This window comes from Varroa destructor, unplaced genomic scaffold, assembly GCF_002443255.2.
Source record: "Varroa destructor unplaced genomic scaffold, Vdes_3.0 BEIS01000005.1, whole genome shotgun sequence".
Lineage (NCBI taxonomy): Eukaryota > Metazoa > Arthropoda > Arachnida > Mesostigmata > Varroidae > Varroa > Varroa destructor.
Genome location: NW_019211458.1, coordinates 23,663,246 through 23,683,279, shown reverse-complemented (window position 1 = coordinate 23,683,279; position 20,034 = coordinate 23,663,246). Strand labels below are relative to the sequence as shown.

The 20,034-nt window shown below is 41.4% G+C and overlaps 2 protein-coding genes across 3 annotated transcripts in view; both read left to right on the top strand.

The window, feature by feature from the left end:
• LOC111250880 (uncharacterized) overlaps positions 1 to 5,795 on the top strand; it is a 95,426-nt gene extending 89,631 nt beyond the window's left edge. Inside the window, exons 21-22 of the mRNA XM_086989367.1 lie at positions 2,582 to 2,629; positions 2,834 to 5,795. Of these exons, the coding sequence (XP_086845493.1) occupies positions 2,582 to 2,614 (33 nt within the window). The 3' untranslated portion in view covers positions 2,615 to 2,629; positions 2,834 to 5,795. The remainder of the gene's footprint in view (positions 1 to 2,581; positions 2,630 to 2,833) is intronic.
• A 1,048-nt stretch (positions 5,796 to 6,843) lies between these two features.
• The window catches only part of LOC111251321 (protein Skeletor, isoforms B/C-like), a 49,401-nt gene continuing 36,210 nt past the window's right edge, over positions 6,844 to 20,034 (top strand). Inside the window, exons 1-2 of one of the 2 annotated variants that reach the window (XM_022807794.2) lie at positions 6,844 to 7,318; positions 7,932 to 8,111. In XM_022807794.2, coding sequence (XP_022663529.1) covers positions 7,994 to 8,111 — 118 coding nt within the window. In that variant the 5' untranslated portion in view covers positions 6,844 to 7,318; positions 7,932 to 7,993. The remainder of the gene's footprint in view (positions 7,319 to 7,931; positions 8,112 to 20,034) is intronic. The other variant, XM_022807791.2, reaches the window with a different exon arrangement.

Below are 20,034 nucleotides of genomic sequence, written 5' to 3'. Positions count from 1 at the left end.
AAGGGCAGACGATGATATCCATCATCATTATTACCATCGGCAGGAAAAAATGGTGACTATAAATCGGGAGCGTCCGGAAACTTTTCGTCTGAATAAGAAATGGTGTAGGAGGAATGGGTAAGCTGCTGTGTCGATGCTAGTCGATTTTGCTGTAAGTGGTCTTCAGGCCGCATGTGAACGGGCCTATACTTTCCATGACGAGCAGTCACGGTTGGGTCTTCTGATCGCTATTTCATTACCTCCAAGTACAGTATGAGCACAGTGCGTATAGAGATAGCACTTAGTGGGTGCATAGGGTTATGACGTTCACAGCTACACCAGTTAATACTTGTAGACGCAGCTTATATTAATATAAGCATGGGACCGTGACGAGTGAGAGATATATCATATTCTAGAGGATACATTCGAGGGAACGTTTTTCGGGTCAATAATCTGTTACGAGATGGACCTAGTATTACAGCAAGGATAGTTTTGTCGATTGTGATTGACATTTACGAAGTCAATCTTGCCAAACAAAATTCTATTTACAGCTGGTTAAAAGTCATATGAAACTTTGTGACAAGGCTCATTACAATAAAAACACACTTTTTGCCTTTATAAATATGCCGTGAAGTTTTCGGACTTACACTCCAATATAACGAAGCGCTCAAATTGTACGTAATGGACATTTGTCCATTTTAGAACCCTTCCATCCCACTTAGGACATAAGTACTTAAAAAACTACGTTGACTCTAATGATTGCCGAGTATATTATTAGAGGTATGACATCGCATTCATCGCGCCTAAACGGCATCGCACGGAAAATAATTTATGCGCAAAAACAGACTTTCTTGTTTATATGCATACGCACACACACACACATACACATATATAAACATCCATGCCGATTTATGTTTATTCATTATAACTGTTTACGAAAAAAAGAGTATGTTCAGTACCGATTATACCGATGCCGCCCGCAATTTCGTTCGTAACTGTTGATGGCTCCCCATACACGGAAACGCATACATCTCTATGGTATTGATCCAGTAGCAGAGATGCTCACGATTTGTTACATGAACACGATAGGATAACTAGATACGTACTGAAGATAGACGTATAAAAAAACAAGCAAAAATAGAAACGTGAAATAAGCGCCAATGGTGCCCACTTTTTTTTGGATGATAGCGCGAATTTGAAGTATGAGACAGCGGCCGAATAACGAAATCGTCGGCGAGCTGACAGAGGAGTTGCATCGCTTCGTCGACGTCTATCTGCATATGAAAACAGGGAGTAAAGAATTGGCCGACGTGGCAACGCTACCTCTGGCCGCCTATGACCCCTTATACCTCTTCATGTTTTCGCTGCTGCTGCTGCTGCTGCTGATTAAAAGCTTTCATGACACTGCCTGTTAGTTGCTCCTAAAGGATGCCCCTGCTCATCTTGAGTCGCAGAAGGTCATAAAACATTGCCCCGCTTTTTTATAAAATATGAATGGCTCATACAGGTGATTGATTCGAATAATTCATATATTGGATATTCTTATCATATTAATGCCTGCACTATATCTAAGCGTGTCTGTGGCAGGGTCCTGGGGTCAACGGCCACAACTGTCTTAGAAAGTCATAGAGGATTACGTTAAGATTATGGGCCTGGCTAGGCTTGCGTACACTTAGTTTTTTCAGCAAAAACAGAAAAACATAACCGACCACTGATTCAAAATGACGCTGTTAGTATGTGATAGGTCGAAACAATTCCGTAGACAGATATATTTTCTGTAGTGTAAAAAATCTTTTTGCCTTAATTACCATTTGTTCGTTTTAATTGAATTGGGTTAATAACATCGACCTGTTGTATGCATCTGTAAGCGGGAAACTTCGCTTTGTCCTTGAGCCGTGGCAATAAACAGCATCCTTTTACTAACTTTGTAAACAATCTTACTTACGCCACATACACAAAAGAATACAACACTTAAAGCAAATGTTGAATTTAATAAGCACAAAAACGATCCCAGAGCACGTTCACCCGAAAAGCATTATTCTAGTTAAGCTTTCGAACTATGTGTACCCCAAACAATGCATGAGCTAGGCGTAAGTAAGCGCTGACCAGATCTACAGCCAGTGAATCGTAGGAGGACCCTTTTCTATTCCTTTAATCCTGGCATGATAGGAAGATGGGATATAACAGGAAGCCCATGCAGCTACCGAATATTTAACTTCTGCATATAGAATCTTCAGGTTCTACAGTAACTCGTTGCCCGTTTTTCTATATGTACGTATTACTTGTTAAGTCCTGTCTCAGGCGTCATGCCATTTTGCGTTACGTATACATAATCAGGACGCCTGTTTTAAGCGGACATAAAAACGGTTAGAAATATTTAGCTGTGTGTGTCTTTAATGAACAAAATGGCGAAGCCAAGAGCTCGACCTAATTTCGAATGCAAGAAGGTTTCTTATTCTTACCTCTTTGTCGTATCCTTTATTAAGTCAATGTATTTTACGATCATATAAGACTTGCTTCTGGACGAACATGATGTTCGATAAAATGGTTGTTTCTAATGTTTATATAATGTTTGCCCCTTATTCTGCTCTTCTGTCGGTAGCTCTGGCTGATACTCGCTGGTCGCGTCTATTGAATCAACCTTAAAACGGTATGTTTTAATGTAGTTATTAAGTTTCTATACGGTTGTCGTTTGTTACGTCAGTATTATGAAAAATATCGGCGGTCGAAGATTTGCTTCATATGTGTATGTACGCTGGTGCGTTTTCCCTCTTTTCCATATGACTAGTGCATTTTATTAACATATTTAATAAAAACATTTGTATTCTTAATGGACTTTGTCGATTGTTTCCAGACGCGTCTGTGAGCGTCGTTTATTGGCACACTGCCCCAGCCATTGCGTAGCCACCATCGTCAACAACTCCCATTATTTTAATGTATGCCGTTTGTCTCACCGCACCACTATGACGTGTGAATGGTAGCTTGTGCTGATAAGTCGTCGTTGATAATGACATTAGTACACGTTTTGGTAGAACGTAAACGTACCGTGCCTTTGTGCTCGGTGTAGTATTTGATTCTACTTGAAACGCTCGTAATTTGCAATACGTTACGACTCGATTGGACGGAACGGCTGGCCTCAGCGTCAAAGGCTAACATCGGTGCACTACAAATTGTACGTTCGGTCAGTGTCATGTTTGTATTTATGGTGCAAGCTCCAGTCAGATTGAAGTTATCGCATCATATTTATGCTGCTGCACGGGTCAGGGATTATGCAAAAATAAGTTCAAATGAGAAGCGACCGGCGACAGGATCAGCGCAGCTACATAATACGGTTACGATAGCGGCTGAGTCAATACGCAGAGCATCTAGCTCAAGAGGTACGAGTCATCCGTTACAGATTTAGTATGTTCTCAGGCCAATCGAACCAAAGCGGTAACGGGCCAAAAAATGTATTGTTTAGCAATGCTGCGCTTACTCATCGTTCGCGATCGTTACCTGTGGAGTTGCTACCGCTTCTGCCGATACTACCGGAAACGAAATACTTAATTGAACTTTGACCGGACCACGAGCCGACCAATAGCGTTCAGTCCCGACCGCTACATGTTATTTTGCTCATTGACACATACAAACAAAAAAGGTAAACACAGCTAAATTGGACCCAATCCAAGAGACGCACAGCCGCGAATGTACACACACTGTGTATTTATGTATAGACAGATCTGATTGGTGAACTGCTGGGCCACTGCTATGGAAGGATTGCAGTTGGAACGACAACGAGGATACAGTAATAGAAGGAATTTTTGACGGTAATCGTCCATCGCGTAGCCGTTGCCACTATCGTGCATCGTTTTATTTCTCTCTCATCTGTGCTGTTCGCACGCCATTTGAATAATATCGAAAAAAAAAAACAATCAACATCAGCACTTCAGACGACGTGCGCCGCGCGATCTTCCTACGAGTAGACACACACCTTCAAGCAGTTAAGCGATTACAGTGGCATTGGCAACGTGAATCGTAGCAGAAGTCGATACAAATACTGTTGTTGGTCGAATTATGTCGCCGACGCGGCGTTGCTGCCGAAACTGCGAAGGGTCTGCCATTGGTAAAGGAAAGCTAAGGCATACCGATGCTATCCACGCAGAGGAGATGGCTGATCGGTGCCAAAAGGATGCCTTACTTGGCTGATGCCACACGCGACTTAAACGAGGCATTCACGAGCGAACAAAGGGTTGTCGCCAGCTCTTTGTTTGTTTCCCTAGCAGTCAACGGTCTGACATTAGTTTGTGGCTGTCCGGTTTTACAGCAGCGTGATGTGAATATTAGAGAATAATCCACGGCAGGATGCAATAACAATAGCGGCAGCTGTAGCAGGAATCCTCAGTCAATTAGATGACAAGCTCAATAATAAGAATCGACGATCCGACGAAGTTCGTATTGAATTTACACATTATAGATGGTCTTTTGTCATAGCTTCATTAATGGCTTGACTTTTTTCCATAGCAACTCTCTGTACAAAAACAGACGGGTAGGCGGATTTTTAATAGGTGTTCCTTTGCCGTTATACGTTTTCATGTCGTTGCCTGCTGCATTGTCACGATTTCTATGTGATAACATTTGCCAATTGCATTCGTACGATCGTACTTGTGTATAATTTTACATAGAACGTATTAAGGAACGTTACGATCTGTAGCTATTGCTGGATGCTAATGGCAAAAATGGTGATTAAGGCAAGATGAGGTGATAATACAGGGAATCTATTAGGCCAACCAAACATAAAAGCTTGTAATATTTAAACATAATATGAAATGTCCTATCAGAAGCATCATGATTAGAGCTAAAGCTAGTGAGATCAAAGTAGGCTGAGGTTTGATCGCCCGAACCCCACGTAGTCTTCTGGCTTCTTCCAGTGTGCGATTTCGTTGGTCCAAATTGGATATCTTCGGTCCGTATTCCTGCAGCTGATATATACTGGATCCTTCTTTCGCCTAGATTTGTCGCGGAAGGACTGTAAATTCTCACAAGCTATACATTCTATGAGGCGTTAAAACCATTCTATTTCGTAGAGTTCTTCTACACGAGATAATATGGGTGCAGCACCTAAATTGGGACAGGTTTTGGGGTCTATTTCTCGTCACATGCACGTATTCATTCACTCGCTGATACTGCCCCTCGAAACCTAGCTCGCGAAACCTAACAGGCTCGTCAACAATGAACAATATATACACTAACTACTAACTAATATATATACAATATATACAATATATACAGAACAAATATTTTATTTCACATCGCATATGCCCTAAAAAAGAACACAAACATTTTACACGAAATCGATGCTCCTCGTTATTGTGTAGTTTCATGCAGCTTATTGACAATCCGAGAAAGATTTTTCTAGATAAAGCAATAAGTGCTCAATATAGTTAAAATTTAAAGAAATCGAAACGGAACGTTATTTTTGGTATAGATAACTTTAACACATACAAATTAAATCCATTCTATAGAGAAGGGCATTAGTTGCCAACTGGATCGTCCAGATGAGCTCCAGTGGTGAATTTTTTGCACCTTTTGAGGTTTTTAGCTGGCACAACCTTTACATTTTTGGGAAAATCGAAAGTTAGCCCCGTGGGATTTTTTTCGTAGTTGAGCGATACTTGAAGGAGTTTTCGCCAATGAAATGTTAATTGCAAATGGAAAAAGAAATGTTTTTAAATGGCTGATAGGTGATGGTTATATTGAATGAACGAACATCCGTTTTGAGTTTCTGCAAAAAAGTTCCTCTGGAGAAAAAGCAAATAAAGTCTTATTTTATTACATTATATTTACTATATTATTATTATTACAACAAATATATCGCATAGATCCGATACACGGAAGCAACATGAAGTTTTTCATATCTATCTTAATATAGCAAATGAAGCATTATTAGAACAGAAACCATAACAGGAAAGCAAGTTATATTACGTGCATCGTTATAACTAACTTGTCTTTCGAAGTTATCAAATGATTGGCGCTTAAGTAATCTATCGCAGTTAAGTAACGATGAGTTCGATAATGAACTCAGCATTGTACATGAAAGACACCTAAAAATTTTAAACGGTATTTATCAAGTGTGTGGTGGAAGTTTCTTATGAAAAAAAGGTTACTTTGTCGGAAAAAATAGGTGTAAAGCGTAATTTTAAGCGACGACAATCGCTAGATTTCACTTTCTGAATTTTTATACGAAACACAGAAAGGTAGGTGACATTTGAAATACAGCTTATGTCACTGCTGTCCGATGAATTGCAGAGACATTGTGTCAACGCCGTACGTTTCCTTTTCCAATTGTACTCTAGCTTTGAATTAGATCGATAAAGCAACTTCAGTAAAGTTGTGAGGCTTACCCTCGATTGCCCTTGCTGCATTGATCGAAAGTCACAGTTCAGATATTAATTCATCTGAAGATGACTGGATGCGATACACTGCTCAGGCTGTGTATGAGCACCGTTTTTCGGCCCGTGGTGTCGATTGCCTATGATGGATAGCACGATTCTACCGAATGATTAATAACGAAATAGTGTTTCTAGTTCGGTCATTAATTTCGTTCCATTCCCTCATTTTCTCCTTCTTTCACGGCCTTTTTATACTACAGCGCGTACGGCCACTGTAACTTCATGGACCCGGTCGCTCACGAGGCTTACCGGTGTACAGAATGAAGGAAACGGTCGTTTGACAGCTTGAGGGTCTTCATTTTGCCTCTGTTAAGTAGCAGGACATGTAAAAGATATAGTAGAGAAAAAAAATAACAAAAGCATACTTTGAAACAGTTGAGAGATTTCTTCACACTATCAGGTGACTTGTGCTTCGTCTGTCAACTAGCGTTCGCTGGGGTCTTTAGCGCATCGTTCTATTGGAGCGATGCAATGCGCCGACCAAACACAAGCCATGCCGTTGCGAAGTTACCCTTCAATAGCTGCGTCCAAGAGCAACATGTCTTCTCCGCGAAGAGAGATCGTTCGTGGCGTTGCTGTTGCATCCCAACGTTGCCTCAGTGGCAAGACAGCGTAGAGAGGGTTCGCGCACTGTGCACCGGTATCATGGTAAAGCTATAGCGAACACCGACAGCTCACAGAAGGCAATGCCAGTGCCGTAAGAGCCGCAAACGCGCAGACAACAGACAAAGGGAAATCGCGACCCCTTGGCGTCTGCGGCGAGACAACTGAGACGTTGTGCCGAAGAAGGCGCAGACACAATTCAGCACTACCGCATCAACTGGTATCCTGCCAAAGCGCCGGTCGTGTGTCAGTCTCTTCGGTCAGACGGCGCAGTCGGGTGTTCGACGCGCGGAATCTGTCCCCTGACGGTGGAGTGCTTATCCAACTTTAAACCCTTCCATAAGCATAGTTTCTATACAATAGCAAAACATCTTATATCTTCCGACGCTGTCCTTATCTTACCCCCTACCCCGTTCCCACACGCTTCTTCCTCGTATTTGCCTCAACTTTCCTATACCTATTATTTGTTTTTTATACCTTTAAAAAACTAGCCTAATTTGGCCAAGCCATTTCTTGTGATTCAAGCGCAGGCTGGGTTTTCTTTGTTAGTTCTAGGCTATTTGTAAGGCTTTTTTTTTTTGGCTCTACGTGCTTCTGTTGCGAAGAGCTCGATCTTTGGACTAAACTTCCACGCTACGTTTAACCTCCTACGGAACTCGCCTGCTATCTATGAAATTACTCATTGATATAGTTGTAAAATTTATTATCGAACCATCGTGTGAGAAGTTAGAAAAAAATCAAGTTGTGTGACTGTGTGCGTGTGTGTGTGTGTGTGTGTGTGTTGCAGAAGTTATTGATTACCGTCGGGGCGTGTTTACACATGTGCATTTATACAGTGTTGGACATAGTTAAGTTTTATCGTGGACTGTCAATTGCAGGACGAGCTACTATAAAATCGTTCTAAAATCCTGACCTTTTTAGGCTAAGGAAGATCAAAATCATCTGTTTGTGCGAGTGTGAGATTAACAGTGGTGCGTATCGAGATGGGTTTGCCCGCTCGTCCGAGAACTGTGGTATTAAAACCATTTTTAGTACACGGAGCTCGCTGGATTCTAGTTCTCCCATGTCTCGTAGCAATACACTGTACGACGAAAGCTGATGGTAAGTTTTGTTAAAACTACTGAAAAATACGGCTGTAGGTTCAAGATATTCAACACGTCCACATGTGTAGGAGAGCGGTAGTAGAGGGTGGACGGAGTTGGAACTAGTAGAACTTGTGACAAACCTTATCGGAGATTTTTTATAGGCGAGCTGAAAGTATAGTTGTATGTAGAGAGGAAATAGCCATACTGATTTTATGCGATTTCTGTATTAGGCCTGAATCCTGCTTTATTTTCGGCGCGACTATACGTTTAATACTTTTTTACTTACTGCCATTATTCATTTCACTCATGTTGTAGTTTGAGAGATTATGGCTTCGTAATAGTTGATTAACGTTTTCTTGAATGCAGGAACGCATGTTTCCTGTAGACAAGGTAAAGCTATTTTCTATGGATGAAATTACCAAAAAATTTGAGTATCAAATCTCTTACCTACCGTCGAGTTAAACTGACGGAAAATGTAAAAAAAAAATAGACCAGAAATTTTCATATCATAGATGAGAAATTGTTTACCGTAACTATTTGTATTTACTGGATGCTTACTCTAAGGGTTAGGCGAACTTCGGGCAGTCTCAGGCTGCAAACCACTGTAAGCATGAAGATGTTGCCTAAATCTTTATTTCCATGAGTAAATACTCTTCATACTATCCTTTGAATATAATCGAGTATATATATTCTGATTGCGTCTTATCGGTCGTACATCACATTGGTGTTCTTTAGAGTATTCATAGAATGATAACGAAACAATATGGAATGAGGGTCACGTCGAGACCGCGTCGGTTCCTTGACAATCGCCGAGTGATCCTTTCTTGCCGGTCACGCTCATTATTAGTCACTGTATAGTAATTGTGCTGCCAATATACTGGACCGGTGAATATAAATTATGTTGACGAATTGGAATGGTAGACAATCGTGACATTTTCCATCGGCGCGGTTCACGTAAGGATCGCAGTTGGGGGAGAGCAGATGGTCAAATGTGCTTTATACATGCTAGTGCGTATGGCGGTAACTAGTCACATATATTACAGTGGACGATAATGGAAACAAGCACCGCAAATGAGATTTTTTCCCGTAAACTCTACGTCTAAGGTCTTAGGGGATACAATAACGGATAGCAAATTGCGTCAAACATCACATTGGTTTATGGTGAAATTTTATGGAGAAAAAAATCACCGTTGGTCCGAGTCAGACTAAGCAAATATATTATTATCGACAATGTATTTCCTTTTATTTTGACCACCTAAGGGCAAAAGTCACGAATTGATTTACGTCTCGAATTCAACTTACCACCTGTGCGCTATAGCACAGCTTTGTTCCAAAAATCTGAGTCACTAAACACCTCTTTCATATCGTCACTTCGTCGAACTTCGTAAAGGCAAGGCCTTGGGCACAGTTTTGTGGTTCTCTTTGATGTAGTCTCTTCGGGTGCTTACTCTGTTGTTGCTGATTTCGGCTTTTCTTTCCTTGCGATGGCCAGAAGCATTCCTATTTGCTTACGAAAGTGCAAACTGCCTCTTATCTGGTATCTAAGAATGAATTGAAAACCTAGTGGTCTAGCCATAAAGATGTCTGTGTGTAATCGTGCGCTATGTTCATCTCTAGGTCGACTTGTGGTAAACATATATATATATATATATATATAGATATTAGATAGAAAGGGAAAACGTCTGAATTCTTCCTCGATGCGATGATCCTCGCAGTTTGATATTCTGTCATACAGTTAGTCAATAACTGCCTTCTCTGACTGCTAATATCATGTGACCCAGAAACACGGGCCCAAACATGACACGGATACCTAACCCCTAAAATCCTAATGATATTTCGCTATTATCTAGTGACGAAATCAGTTCATGGATAGTTCAACATTCACTCTGCAGAATGAACGACCATCCCTATGAAACGTGGTTACCCAGGAAACCTGCGGGCTAAAAAAACAGCCCAAAGTCTTACAATGACATCTCGATGGCAGATTTCATAATAGGCTTAAGGTTTATGAAGGTCGCATGACATTCGGTAAATAATGTCATATAGCAAAGCATATCATTTCAAAGGGACCTTGCGAATACATAACTTCAATGCCACGTCGTCGAACATAGGTTGCATCAGTGAGATCCGTTTCATTTACCGTAGACCCTACTATCCACCTGCACTCCAGCAGGACGGCTGTCAGATGACCATAACAGTTCAATACGTCAGTATGCGGTCAATGTGTCGACAACAATGATTAATATTGCTTATTAGAAATGCTGTTTATTTTGGTTGCTTACGCAATTCACTATCATTATGAATTAGTATCTATTGGACGTGTCTTCATAGATGGTGTAAAATATATGCTAGTAGCGAATATGACATCGCCGCTGCTGTTGTTCTTCACGCGAGCGGTTCGCCTGTACCGCCCGGACACAGCTGGCAGTCTCGTGGTGGTATTGTGTCAAGCGTCCATCCATCGCTGCGATTCTTTAGTGCCCACTGGATCGGGACCGCCCGCTGGGCATAGTAGAATGCATACATACGTACGTACGTACGTACGTACGTACACACGCACAGGCATTTAAGCACATCCAAAAACCAATCAGTTGCTAACAACGCCTCTATGCGCACCCCTGGTTAGACGACGATGATCGCAGTAATGTCGATAACGACGTGACGAACAGCTTTGACGGTCAATCACAAACCTGCCAACCAGACCCTATAAGCTAAATCGAATCTGGCCACACAAGCCGACAGACTCTGGATATCGACACCGCATAGGGTCCTGTAAGGGCCCCCATAAGCTTAGCAGGCTAGGAAATAGCAATCGTTATATCCAGTTTGACACACCCTGTCTATAGCAGCCGTACTGAGTACAGTACCCACTGACAGCAACACATAGGCACACAGGCCACCAAAATCGTCAAGTGGTCGCCGAAAGTCAAAGACAAAAAGCCACTTACTCTCACTTTAATTTATTTATACGCATCTCTGCTGCGAGGTGTGAACAGAAGCTGAATGTTGATAGGATAAAGTTCACACAGATATATGCACAGCAGACAATCTTGATGATCTCTAATGACGAATGATGATTGTTCCTCTGAAGGCAATCGATAGCGTTACTATTAGTGTTGCCCTCGTCGAAGTAGAATACCCACTGTGTGCTCACCCCTTTAATTTATAAGGTATCTGTGGGGTTCATTTTTTTTATCTAAGTAAATCGTCCGCTATTGTCGCTGCTATTTGCTGTGTTCTGTGTTGGTGAAGGCGGGGGGAGGGAGGGGGCAGTATGTGTTTTGTACGCTCGTTTCACTCATTTACATGCATCCATATAGGCTCAACTCTGCAACAATGTGTATACATTGTTCCGTTAATTCATTGTTTTACCGTGCTACCGACCATCGAAGGATCGATGGCTCTATTCAGTGCGTTGAAAAGTGGATGACGGAATCGAATGGCAATTGCGGATTGACTAGGACAACAACTAAATACATACGGCCTGATACCTAACACCTGATACTGCCACCCAGTTCCCTGAGCGCCAATACGGCGCCCGTGGCGCTATTATGCAACAGAGCTTGAAATGAATGTTAGTCAATCGGACTGAGGTGTTTTGTTTAAGCAAATAAACAGACAGTCTTGATAATATTGACTATTTGCCGTAAAAGATATGCGCGTATCTATGGCTGAAAATAGAACGTGCATTATTAAAGCGATGTCTAGTATTGCTAGACGATAAACCTGGAGATAGCTAGTGGGTGAGTATCGTGTGACACGCACCCAAACAGACAGCTGTTGTGTATAAATGAGCCTGAATTTAGGCTCATATCGCTATCTGTATTGGGCCGACCTCCCAAGTATAGTAGAAAATAATTGCCAGTTTAGCTTATTAGCTGCAAATATAAGCGACAAACGACTACAAGAAAATGCCTTTTATTAGTAGTACTAGGCACCTCTCACTAACATGAACTTAAATAAATTGCCAACATTGTCGCAGAGTGGTACAACGAAGGACATTTTGATCTGGAAATCGTCTGCATAACAGGTAATTTTCGCCCTTCATGAATGCACATCTAACCGAATGTGTCTGTCTCATGTGCAAACCGTACCCTGTTTTTACAGCGTCGTAGGACAGAGTATGTTTGGCGGAAGCACACATTTCTTGGAGTGATCAAACTGACAAATCGTAAGTTCGACAATTTCAAACAACGGGTTTGTTTTTAGCTGGGCCTATTTTTGATTTGTTGACACAGAGAACGACAGTTTACCGTATATATTCAGAATAGAGACTGAGTGACGAGGGACATCAGTAGCAGAAGGTATGAAAAGGGACGGCGGGCTAAACAGTATTGCATAGCCAGAGGCCATAATCAAGATCATTGGAAGAAAGTAAATAAAAATGCTGCTTATCCTGTTTATCAGATGCGAACAGTTTTACTGAAAGTATCAGGCGAAGTTCTTCTTCCGGCGTTAACGGCGAACGAATGATCGATAGCGCGTCTCTACAACAACCAAATACGAACTTAACATGAGGTAATTCTGCAAATAATCAAATCCTATTAATTATATCATATTAATCATATAGGGTTTGAAGAATATGCGAGCGCCACAAAAGTATCCGTAGTCCGTCGTCCCTTTATTTACGTGCAAATCACAGGAAAAAAAGAACTTCGAACGATCTTCTATATCGAACTCGAGCGATGCACGTTTTACTGGTTCAGCTTACCGTCAACCGTGTTTCTGTTCAGACGCTTGTTCAGCAACGAAGCTGTATGGATTTCAGATATATATATATATATATATATATGGTATAATTTCATACGCCTCCCGGAACTTCGTATCCATTTAGATAGAACTCGAAGGGCGATTCTTTAACGTTATCTTTTAGTGTACTGCTCAGATTGATCTATTAGTTGACGTTGAAATCATTACAACATTTCCGCTATCCAATACAATAACTGAACATTTGATCGATGCAGCAGTGATAGATCGGACTTGAATAGCTGATCGGGCTCGAATTAGCAGCCCTGGGAAAAAGGATCTTATTTGCATTAACGTTGCGTACTCGCGGTAATTGGACCGACTGATCGGACGGATCCATATTTAGATCGCCGAATAGTATGATCAGTATATGCTACTCGTCTTGGCCTACTTAATTCTTCGATTTCAAGCAAACTTTTCCAATCATTTGAGACCCCAATCAGCTACAAGAGAGAGAGAGACCTACGAAAGCACGACGAGCCGGAAAGGTTTGTGTGGACGATAATTAAATAGTGGCACTAGCTAATCGTGTACGAAGGCTAGGAATGAACGCAGAAAAATTATACTACTGATCAATATATTACACGATTACTCACAGATTTAATGCGTTTTATTCCTATTATATACGCCATACAGGACTTTAATACTATAGATATACGAGCTTGTCATCTTAGCCGGCTAGATACTCCGTTACCATTTCAAGTTGCCGTCAAGAGGCAGACTCCTGTAACGTGTCTCGTTCGCTATCGATTTGAAACATCGATTACTCTAATCTTCTGGCAATCCGCGGCTGAAACAGTTACAAAACCCATTACTACTATCCGGATTACTTTAGTTTTACAACGTTTTATGAAACGATCGTTTATCTTTACCGTGAAATATGCCTATTGGTACCTAGATATTTCTTCTAGCAAAATGGTACGAGGCGACAAACAAACTGGGTTTCAACCAAGTCGATTATTACATATTGCCAGCGGAGAAAATAGAAAATAATTCAGATGTTTTGCATCGTAATCCCCAAAATCAACATGTTCTCTGCGTGTGACGAATTCTTAGTCTCGATTCATATGTATTGTAAGACATCAAGGTTCTATGTACATGTATTATATTTATTTATTGCAGCGCGCTTTATTTAGGTTCTTTTCTTATGTAGATTACTAGTAATGATACGTGTTAGCTGTTCGATGATTAGTACCCGAAGTGGAGGAGCAGCGTTTGTTGGTGACTATAATTAGGGCCACAAAAATTACGGCACTCATCGAAGCCGGAGCAGGTAGGCCAAGTGACAGGCAGCTGCAGGTCACTTGTTACTATTACAGGTAGATTCGGCCGGCGCTTGCGGCGAATGTGCCAATATACAGCTTCTGCTAGGTAGAAGAGTCGGGGAATATCAACAATCATTCTGGCTATTGTGACGCTACGAGATACGTACTACATTTTTTTTGTTTAATGCACTACGAGAGCTAGTTGTCAAAACAAGCCAAAAGGAAACTTTATGTCGAACGGACATATACATACATGCAAATTATGACTCAAGTAATCCGTACGCTAGCAGGAATGAGACGTTTAACACCACAAGGAAGTGTACCCCGAAGTATACTTATCGCTTTAAAAGGTATCCAAGCGAACAAAGCCGATGACTTCTCTTTGATCATCGAACATATGAGATTTCCGTTCCGGACTTTTAGGAATCAACGAGTTCTCTGAAAATCGAAATAGAAGGTTGCCAATATAAAATGTCGATAGCTGGAAAAGGCCGAATTAGACAAACTATTGACGTTGTCAGCCATTTTGCAATCGGCTGCTCCGACCGTAACGTACGTAGAGGTGTGTGCTTTCACCTAATGATGAACGTATTTACATTGGACGCGGAATACGGAATTATGATAAAGATCATGCAGGCTGACTCATTCATTGATCTGGCAGTTTAAACGTTTGTTAAAATGTTTATAAAATAAATGCTTGAATTTCCAGTGACATCCTAGCGCATCACTAGCTATTGTGTGAAAAAGAAAGCATTTCTATGTATGTATTTGTGTGTGTGGTTGAATATCTACCGTTAAATGTATTTGTTATTAAGGTTTTACTTTGAAACATGCGACTGAGGCCTGAGAATCATATTGATTCGATCATGTGTGATGCGAAACACATCAACGGGTAACTTTGAGTCGGGCCGTGGCATACTTGTGCAACAGTATTATTAAAATACTTTATTTTACCTAGATAGCCAGTGGAGTATCGAATGCGCCATCCGTTGCAAAACATCTGAAGACTTAAAATGATGGCAAACAACGGGATCGTTGTTGTCCTCGGTCTCTATAGTAGCTCTACGCCTATATATCTATATATATGTAGAGAGCATTAATGGTAAAGGCGGCAGAAATGTCGTCCAACAGTAAATGATTTTCTGGCCATAGTGTAATTAGTACTCGGGCTATAAACGACTCACGAAGATTTTTTGATGGATGATTGAGGGGGTCGTACAAAGGAAGTCGGTATTAGATTCAACTGGCATTATTTCGCAGACGCAGCTTTCTGTAGTTTTTTGAAAAAACAAACGATATAATCAATGAAGCTATTGTTTTGCGTTGATTTTAGTCATCTAACAGCTGGAGGAATATACCAAATTGGTATAGCAGAGTTGTTGGAAGATCGACAACAAGCCGATCATGCGAGTCTTTACGAAAAGATTAGCAAGAAGATATAGAATTTAGCTTTGAACGCCACAAAAATCGGCCAGTTTTGGAACTATTTTGCATTTGCCATTTTGCTCCTGGCTAAATGCTGGATATTATCTAAAAAACAAAAAAATACGCTCACTTACCGGCGATCAACACCAGGTGGAATCATAGCACACCTGATAATCATAATGATGGTAATCATAATAATTAAATAATGTTCATATGTGTGTGTAGACATGTACGAGTGAACGCTTAGACTTGCGCATTTCGACGCTTTCGATGGCTCGAACCTCCGCTCCCCATTTGTTGGCGGGGGACGACGTCGCTCAACATTGCTCCCTAGAGCCGCATCCGTGATAGCCGTATGGCCCAGCTGCGTCTCACCGACGCTCGATGTCATCTACAAGTTGTATTGTGGTGCGCACGATCTTGTATCAGTAGTAGTCTGCGATCGTACTGTGATGGTGGAACTCATTCTACCGAAGAGATACAGATATTCGCGAACCGGCGGGATTTGCTCCCGCCGGTATGGTAGTTCTACAATGAAAGTGTCATCATTGCGGCGTCGGCTGATATAGTTACTGGCGCTGTAGCCGTCGAACATTACTACAATTACCGGGTGTAATGTGACTTCCGTGCGTTTTCTGGAGTTCAGATTTATTACCGCTGTAGCAGCAATTTCAACGGTGTTGCTGACCGCAGTGGCGGTCCCCAGATTCTCCCCGGGGCAGAAAGAGAAATCCCTGCGTCGAACGCTGTTCATGCCAAAGAGGCCGACAACTGAAACTGAGGCCGGGATCGCACGCCTAGGTCGGACATTGTAATGACGCTGTCATCATCATTGCAGTTGCTGGTCGCTGCTATTAAAATGGCAAAAGTGTCGCCATCAAGCCTCTCCTGATGCTCGTCTCGTGACGTTCACTACGACGACGCCGAGCAGTCACTGGGTCATCGTCAGCACAACAGCGATATCGTCATCACGCGGCTTCACAGCCCCTTCCACATCACACACACATACAGTATCCAATCTAAAAGCCGTGTAATAAACGCCCTAGCAGTGTCAGGGACGTAAACATCGTAAGACGGCGGTAGTTATAAAGAAGAAGCACACCGTACATGTACATATCTATGTGAAACCGAAAGTAAAACAGTCATAGAAATAGCCCTTTCTAATAGCAACTAAACAGGCAGACCGGCACGGGACAGGACGTTGTCGAAACGCCGCAAGCGAAAGTGCTTCAGCATCAGTGAGAAGGGCAGACAAAAATGACAGCGAAGAGGGCAGAGAATTACAACGAAGAAAAATGACAAAAGTTTGTCATCGTTTTTACGTTCGTCTGATGAACTGTAATAATCAGAGTTAACACGGGCTAAGAGGCCAAATGGTAAGCGGACTCAGGTGACGTGAACAAGACAAACTAGCTATCGGTCGTTTATAGGGGGTTGCAATGACGGGATTTGAGGGTGCTAATACATTTAGGTTCTATCAGCTTGCCCCATCATAGGAAGCCATTCTGGTTGCACCTTGAATTACATTGTTGCTATATTGTGCTTGCGGAGATAATAACAGGCAATAATTTAAACGTAATTGCCCTTACTTTCCGAGCTTTTTTTGTCGTTGTGTTAATTGTAATGGAGTTGGTATGGCGACAGCTGATGTGGTAACCACTGTATTAGCATATATATTCTGCAAGTATGACCATGATTGATGCAGCAAATATCTGTCACAAAAATGATTGCCGACGAACGTATGTAAGTGACGGCAGTTTTGCCAAGCAGCTTACTGCGTTAAATGTTGTCGCGTCCTCGTTTTAGCTTACATTATTATTGTGATAGGGTGCTCACTAGATAACTAATACAAACGAAGAATAGAAGATAACCATAAGGCTGAGACATGGCCAGAAATATCATACATATATATATATATATATATATATATATATATATATATATATATATATATATATATACACACAATTAACATTAAAATAGAGTAGTTGACTCTAGTTAAACCCAAAATGCTTGTCTAATATCATAGAAATGCCTTATGCACATCAGGCGTACGACCCCGATCTGCCTCTGATTAGTTTTTTCCGGGCCTAATAAGGCCTTACGGAAGTGTCGCTACGCTTGTTTGCCTAATTGCTTATGAGGTAAACAGTTCAACGTCGATGTTTACCAAAGAATGAGGTCTATAGGAGATGCCTGTAAAAGAACGATGTCGAAGAAACTACCCCCAGATCTTTGTCATCTGCTGGAAGCAAAACCGATTCAGAACTCAACGACACCGCGGGGAGAAAGAGTTTGGCGCAAGTTTATCTAGTGTATATGCACTTTAAGCTCCGCAGGTTTTATCGCCAAGGAAGGTTGCACTCTTTATTGCAACGTAGGAAACCTTTTGCAGATGCTTAATATAATGTTTATTTATTAACCAACATTTCGTATACTTTTGTCATGCAGACATTTACTGCTTATTTTATTTAATGAAATATGACATTCTTACTCAAAACCTGGGCTATTACATGGAACAAAAAATAACGTAGTTTAATAGCAATTATTGCCAATTCGTTGACCGGCCTGATCGCTGACATTCAGTTTGATTACTTTCTGAACAAAATTATGCTGGATTTTACTACTAATAAGCGTCTGCGTTCTTTGCCGTACGTTCTTACGTACTGAATTCACCACCACCTACCAATTATGTCTCTACGTGACTGTTTTTTTGAAGTGTCACCCCTTCGACACCACCGTCATCGATCGTCGCCAATGATTGCATAACAAAGAGGCTGTATATATTCCTATGTAACATATAATAAGTAACACGCAGGATCTTTACGTAGTAACGTTAACGTGTTTGGTTACGAGTGTATTTTTTCACATCGACAGAAATTCACGCGAGCTTACCTCAACCATTCCTCGCTCAGACGCTTCCATATGCCTCCGTCTACCTTTTATTTACAAAATAAACTATTAGTATTTACATTTCTATTGTATTGTTGTTTCGCTCGACAATGGCCGTTTACAACGAATAACTCGAATGGAACGGCCGGCTTACGCCCGTCAAGCGTCAGCTAGAGTTAAGTGTGTGTTGAGTGCTTGGGTAACGACCTGTTGTTGCTTCAGTCTTGTCGTCTCCATCGCTGTGATTCATTGTCATTATAGCTGGTGCGGACACGGCTGGCTTACGTCGCTATGTTTCGAGTTTTACGTCCCGCATCACCGTTAGGCATTCTATCAGACGACTGGTCCGGCTGGATTACGTGTGCCCGGATGAAAACGTTGTTGATCTTCTTTCGGCCCCTTCAAGTCGCTGCCACCCCAGCCAGTGGTCCAACTGCTGATGCTCGTGTTGATGCTGCTGGTCGTGCAGTTGCTAGTCCTGCAATTTCTACTACTTTCTCGTCAGAAGTTCGAATCGTTGTTTTTTTCTGTTCGTTTTCAACATCCAGACATGGAATTGAACAGTAGAGCAGATGTTGGTTAATGCGAAGGGTGCTTGAACGTTGAGTTTCAGTGATGGCAACGCCACTGCCGTTGTGGTATCATCAAAACCTAGTGTAATATCCAATAATAACAATAGAGTATTATAGTGGTACCTTATTTTGTTGTGCTTAAATGCCTCGTGTTATTCATCGTAGCGTAGCTGCATAAAGCATATTTTTTAGCAGATTCTCCATTATTTTTGCTGCTGTTACTGTAAAGACATTAGAATACTGTATGCTCCGGAAAGTAAATAGACAGAGGTGAAGTGGCTCTCGGATAAGTTTTTTCATTATCGAGAATCACCACTGTTATCATTATCATGCAGATAAACCGCTATAGTGGCGACGGCGGCGGCAGATTTCGATCCGAGACAGCATCAACCGTACCGAATGCGACCAGTTTTATATTGTTCTACAGCCATACATAGCGGTGTGCGCGCTGCTGCTACCCAATAACATGAGCTATTCTATATATATATAACGCAATGTCTTGATATACGTTCTAACAATTTGCGGCATATGGGGTAGAGAAGGCCGGGGGGTACAGGAATGAAAAACAAAACGCAACAGATTTTCGGCCTAATTTGGCACAAGCATTAACGACAGCATCCTTGACAACGGTAATAGCAACGTCTCTAAAAACGCCAGTATTAAACAGGTGTAACGACAACATGGTAAGAGTAGTGATGACAAAACGCAGTTGTGTATGTCGCTTGTTTTTAAAAATGATGAATCCCGTAATTTGATTTAGCATTAGAAATGTGACCACCGAAGGGGTCTGTAGGGACGAGATGTGGCGCCCGTAGCCATACAATACGTTCGTACGCTTCATGCAATAGTTGATATTGTTGACTGGCTGGTATGTTGTTGTAAAGGGTATAATTGCTGCATGTATCGAAATACTAGATAGAAGAAATCGTTGGACATGAAAAAAAAGAGGTACAAACTGATGAACGCCTATTTTCGAAGTAGTAGAGTTAACATAAATTGCCTATCATCTAGAAACTATACGTTATATACGATATATATA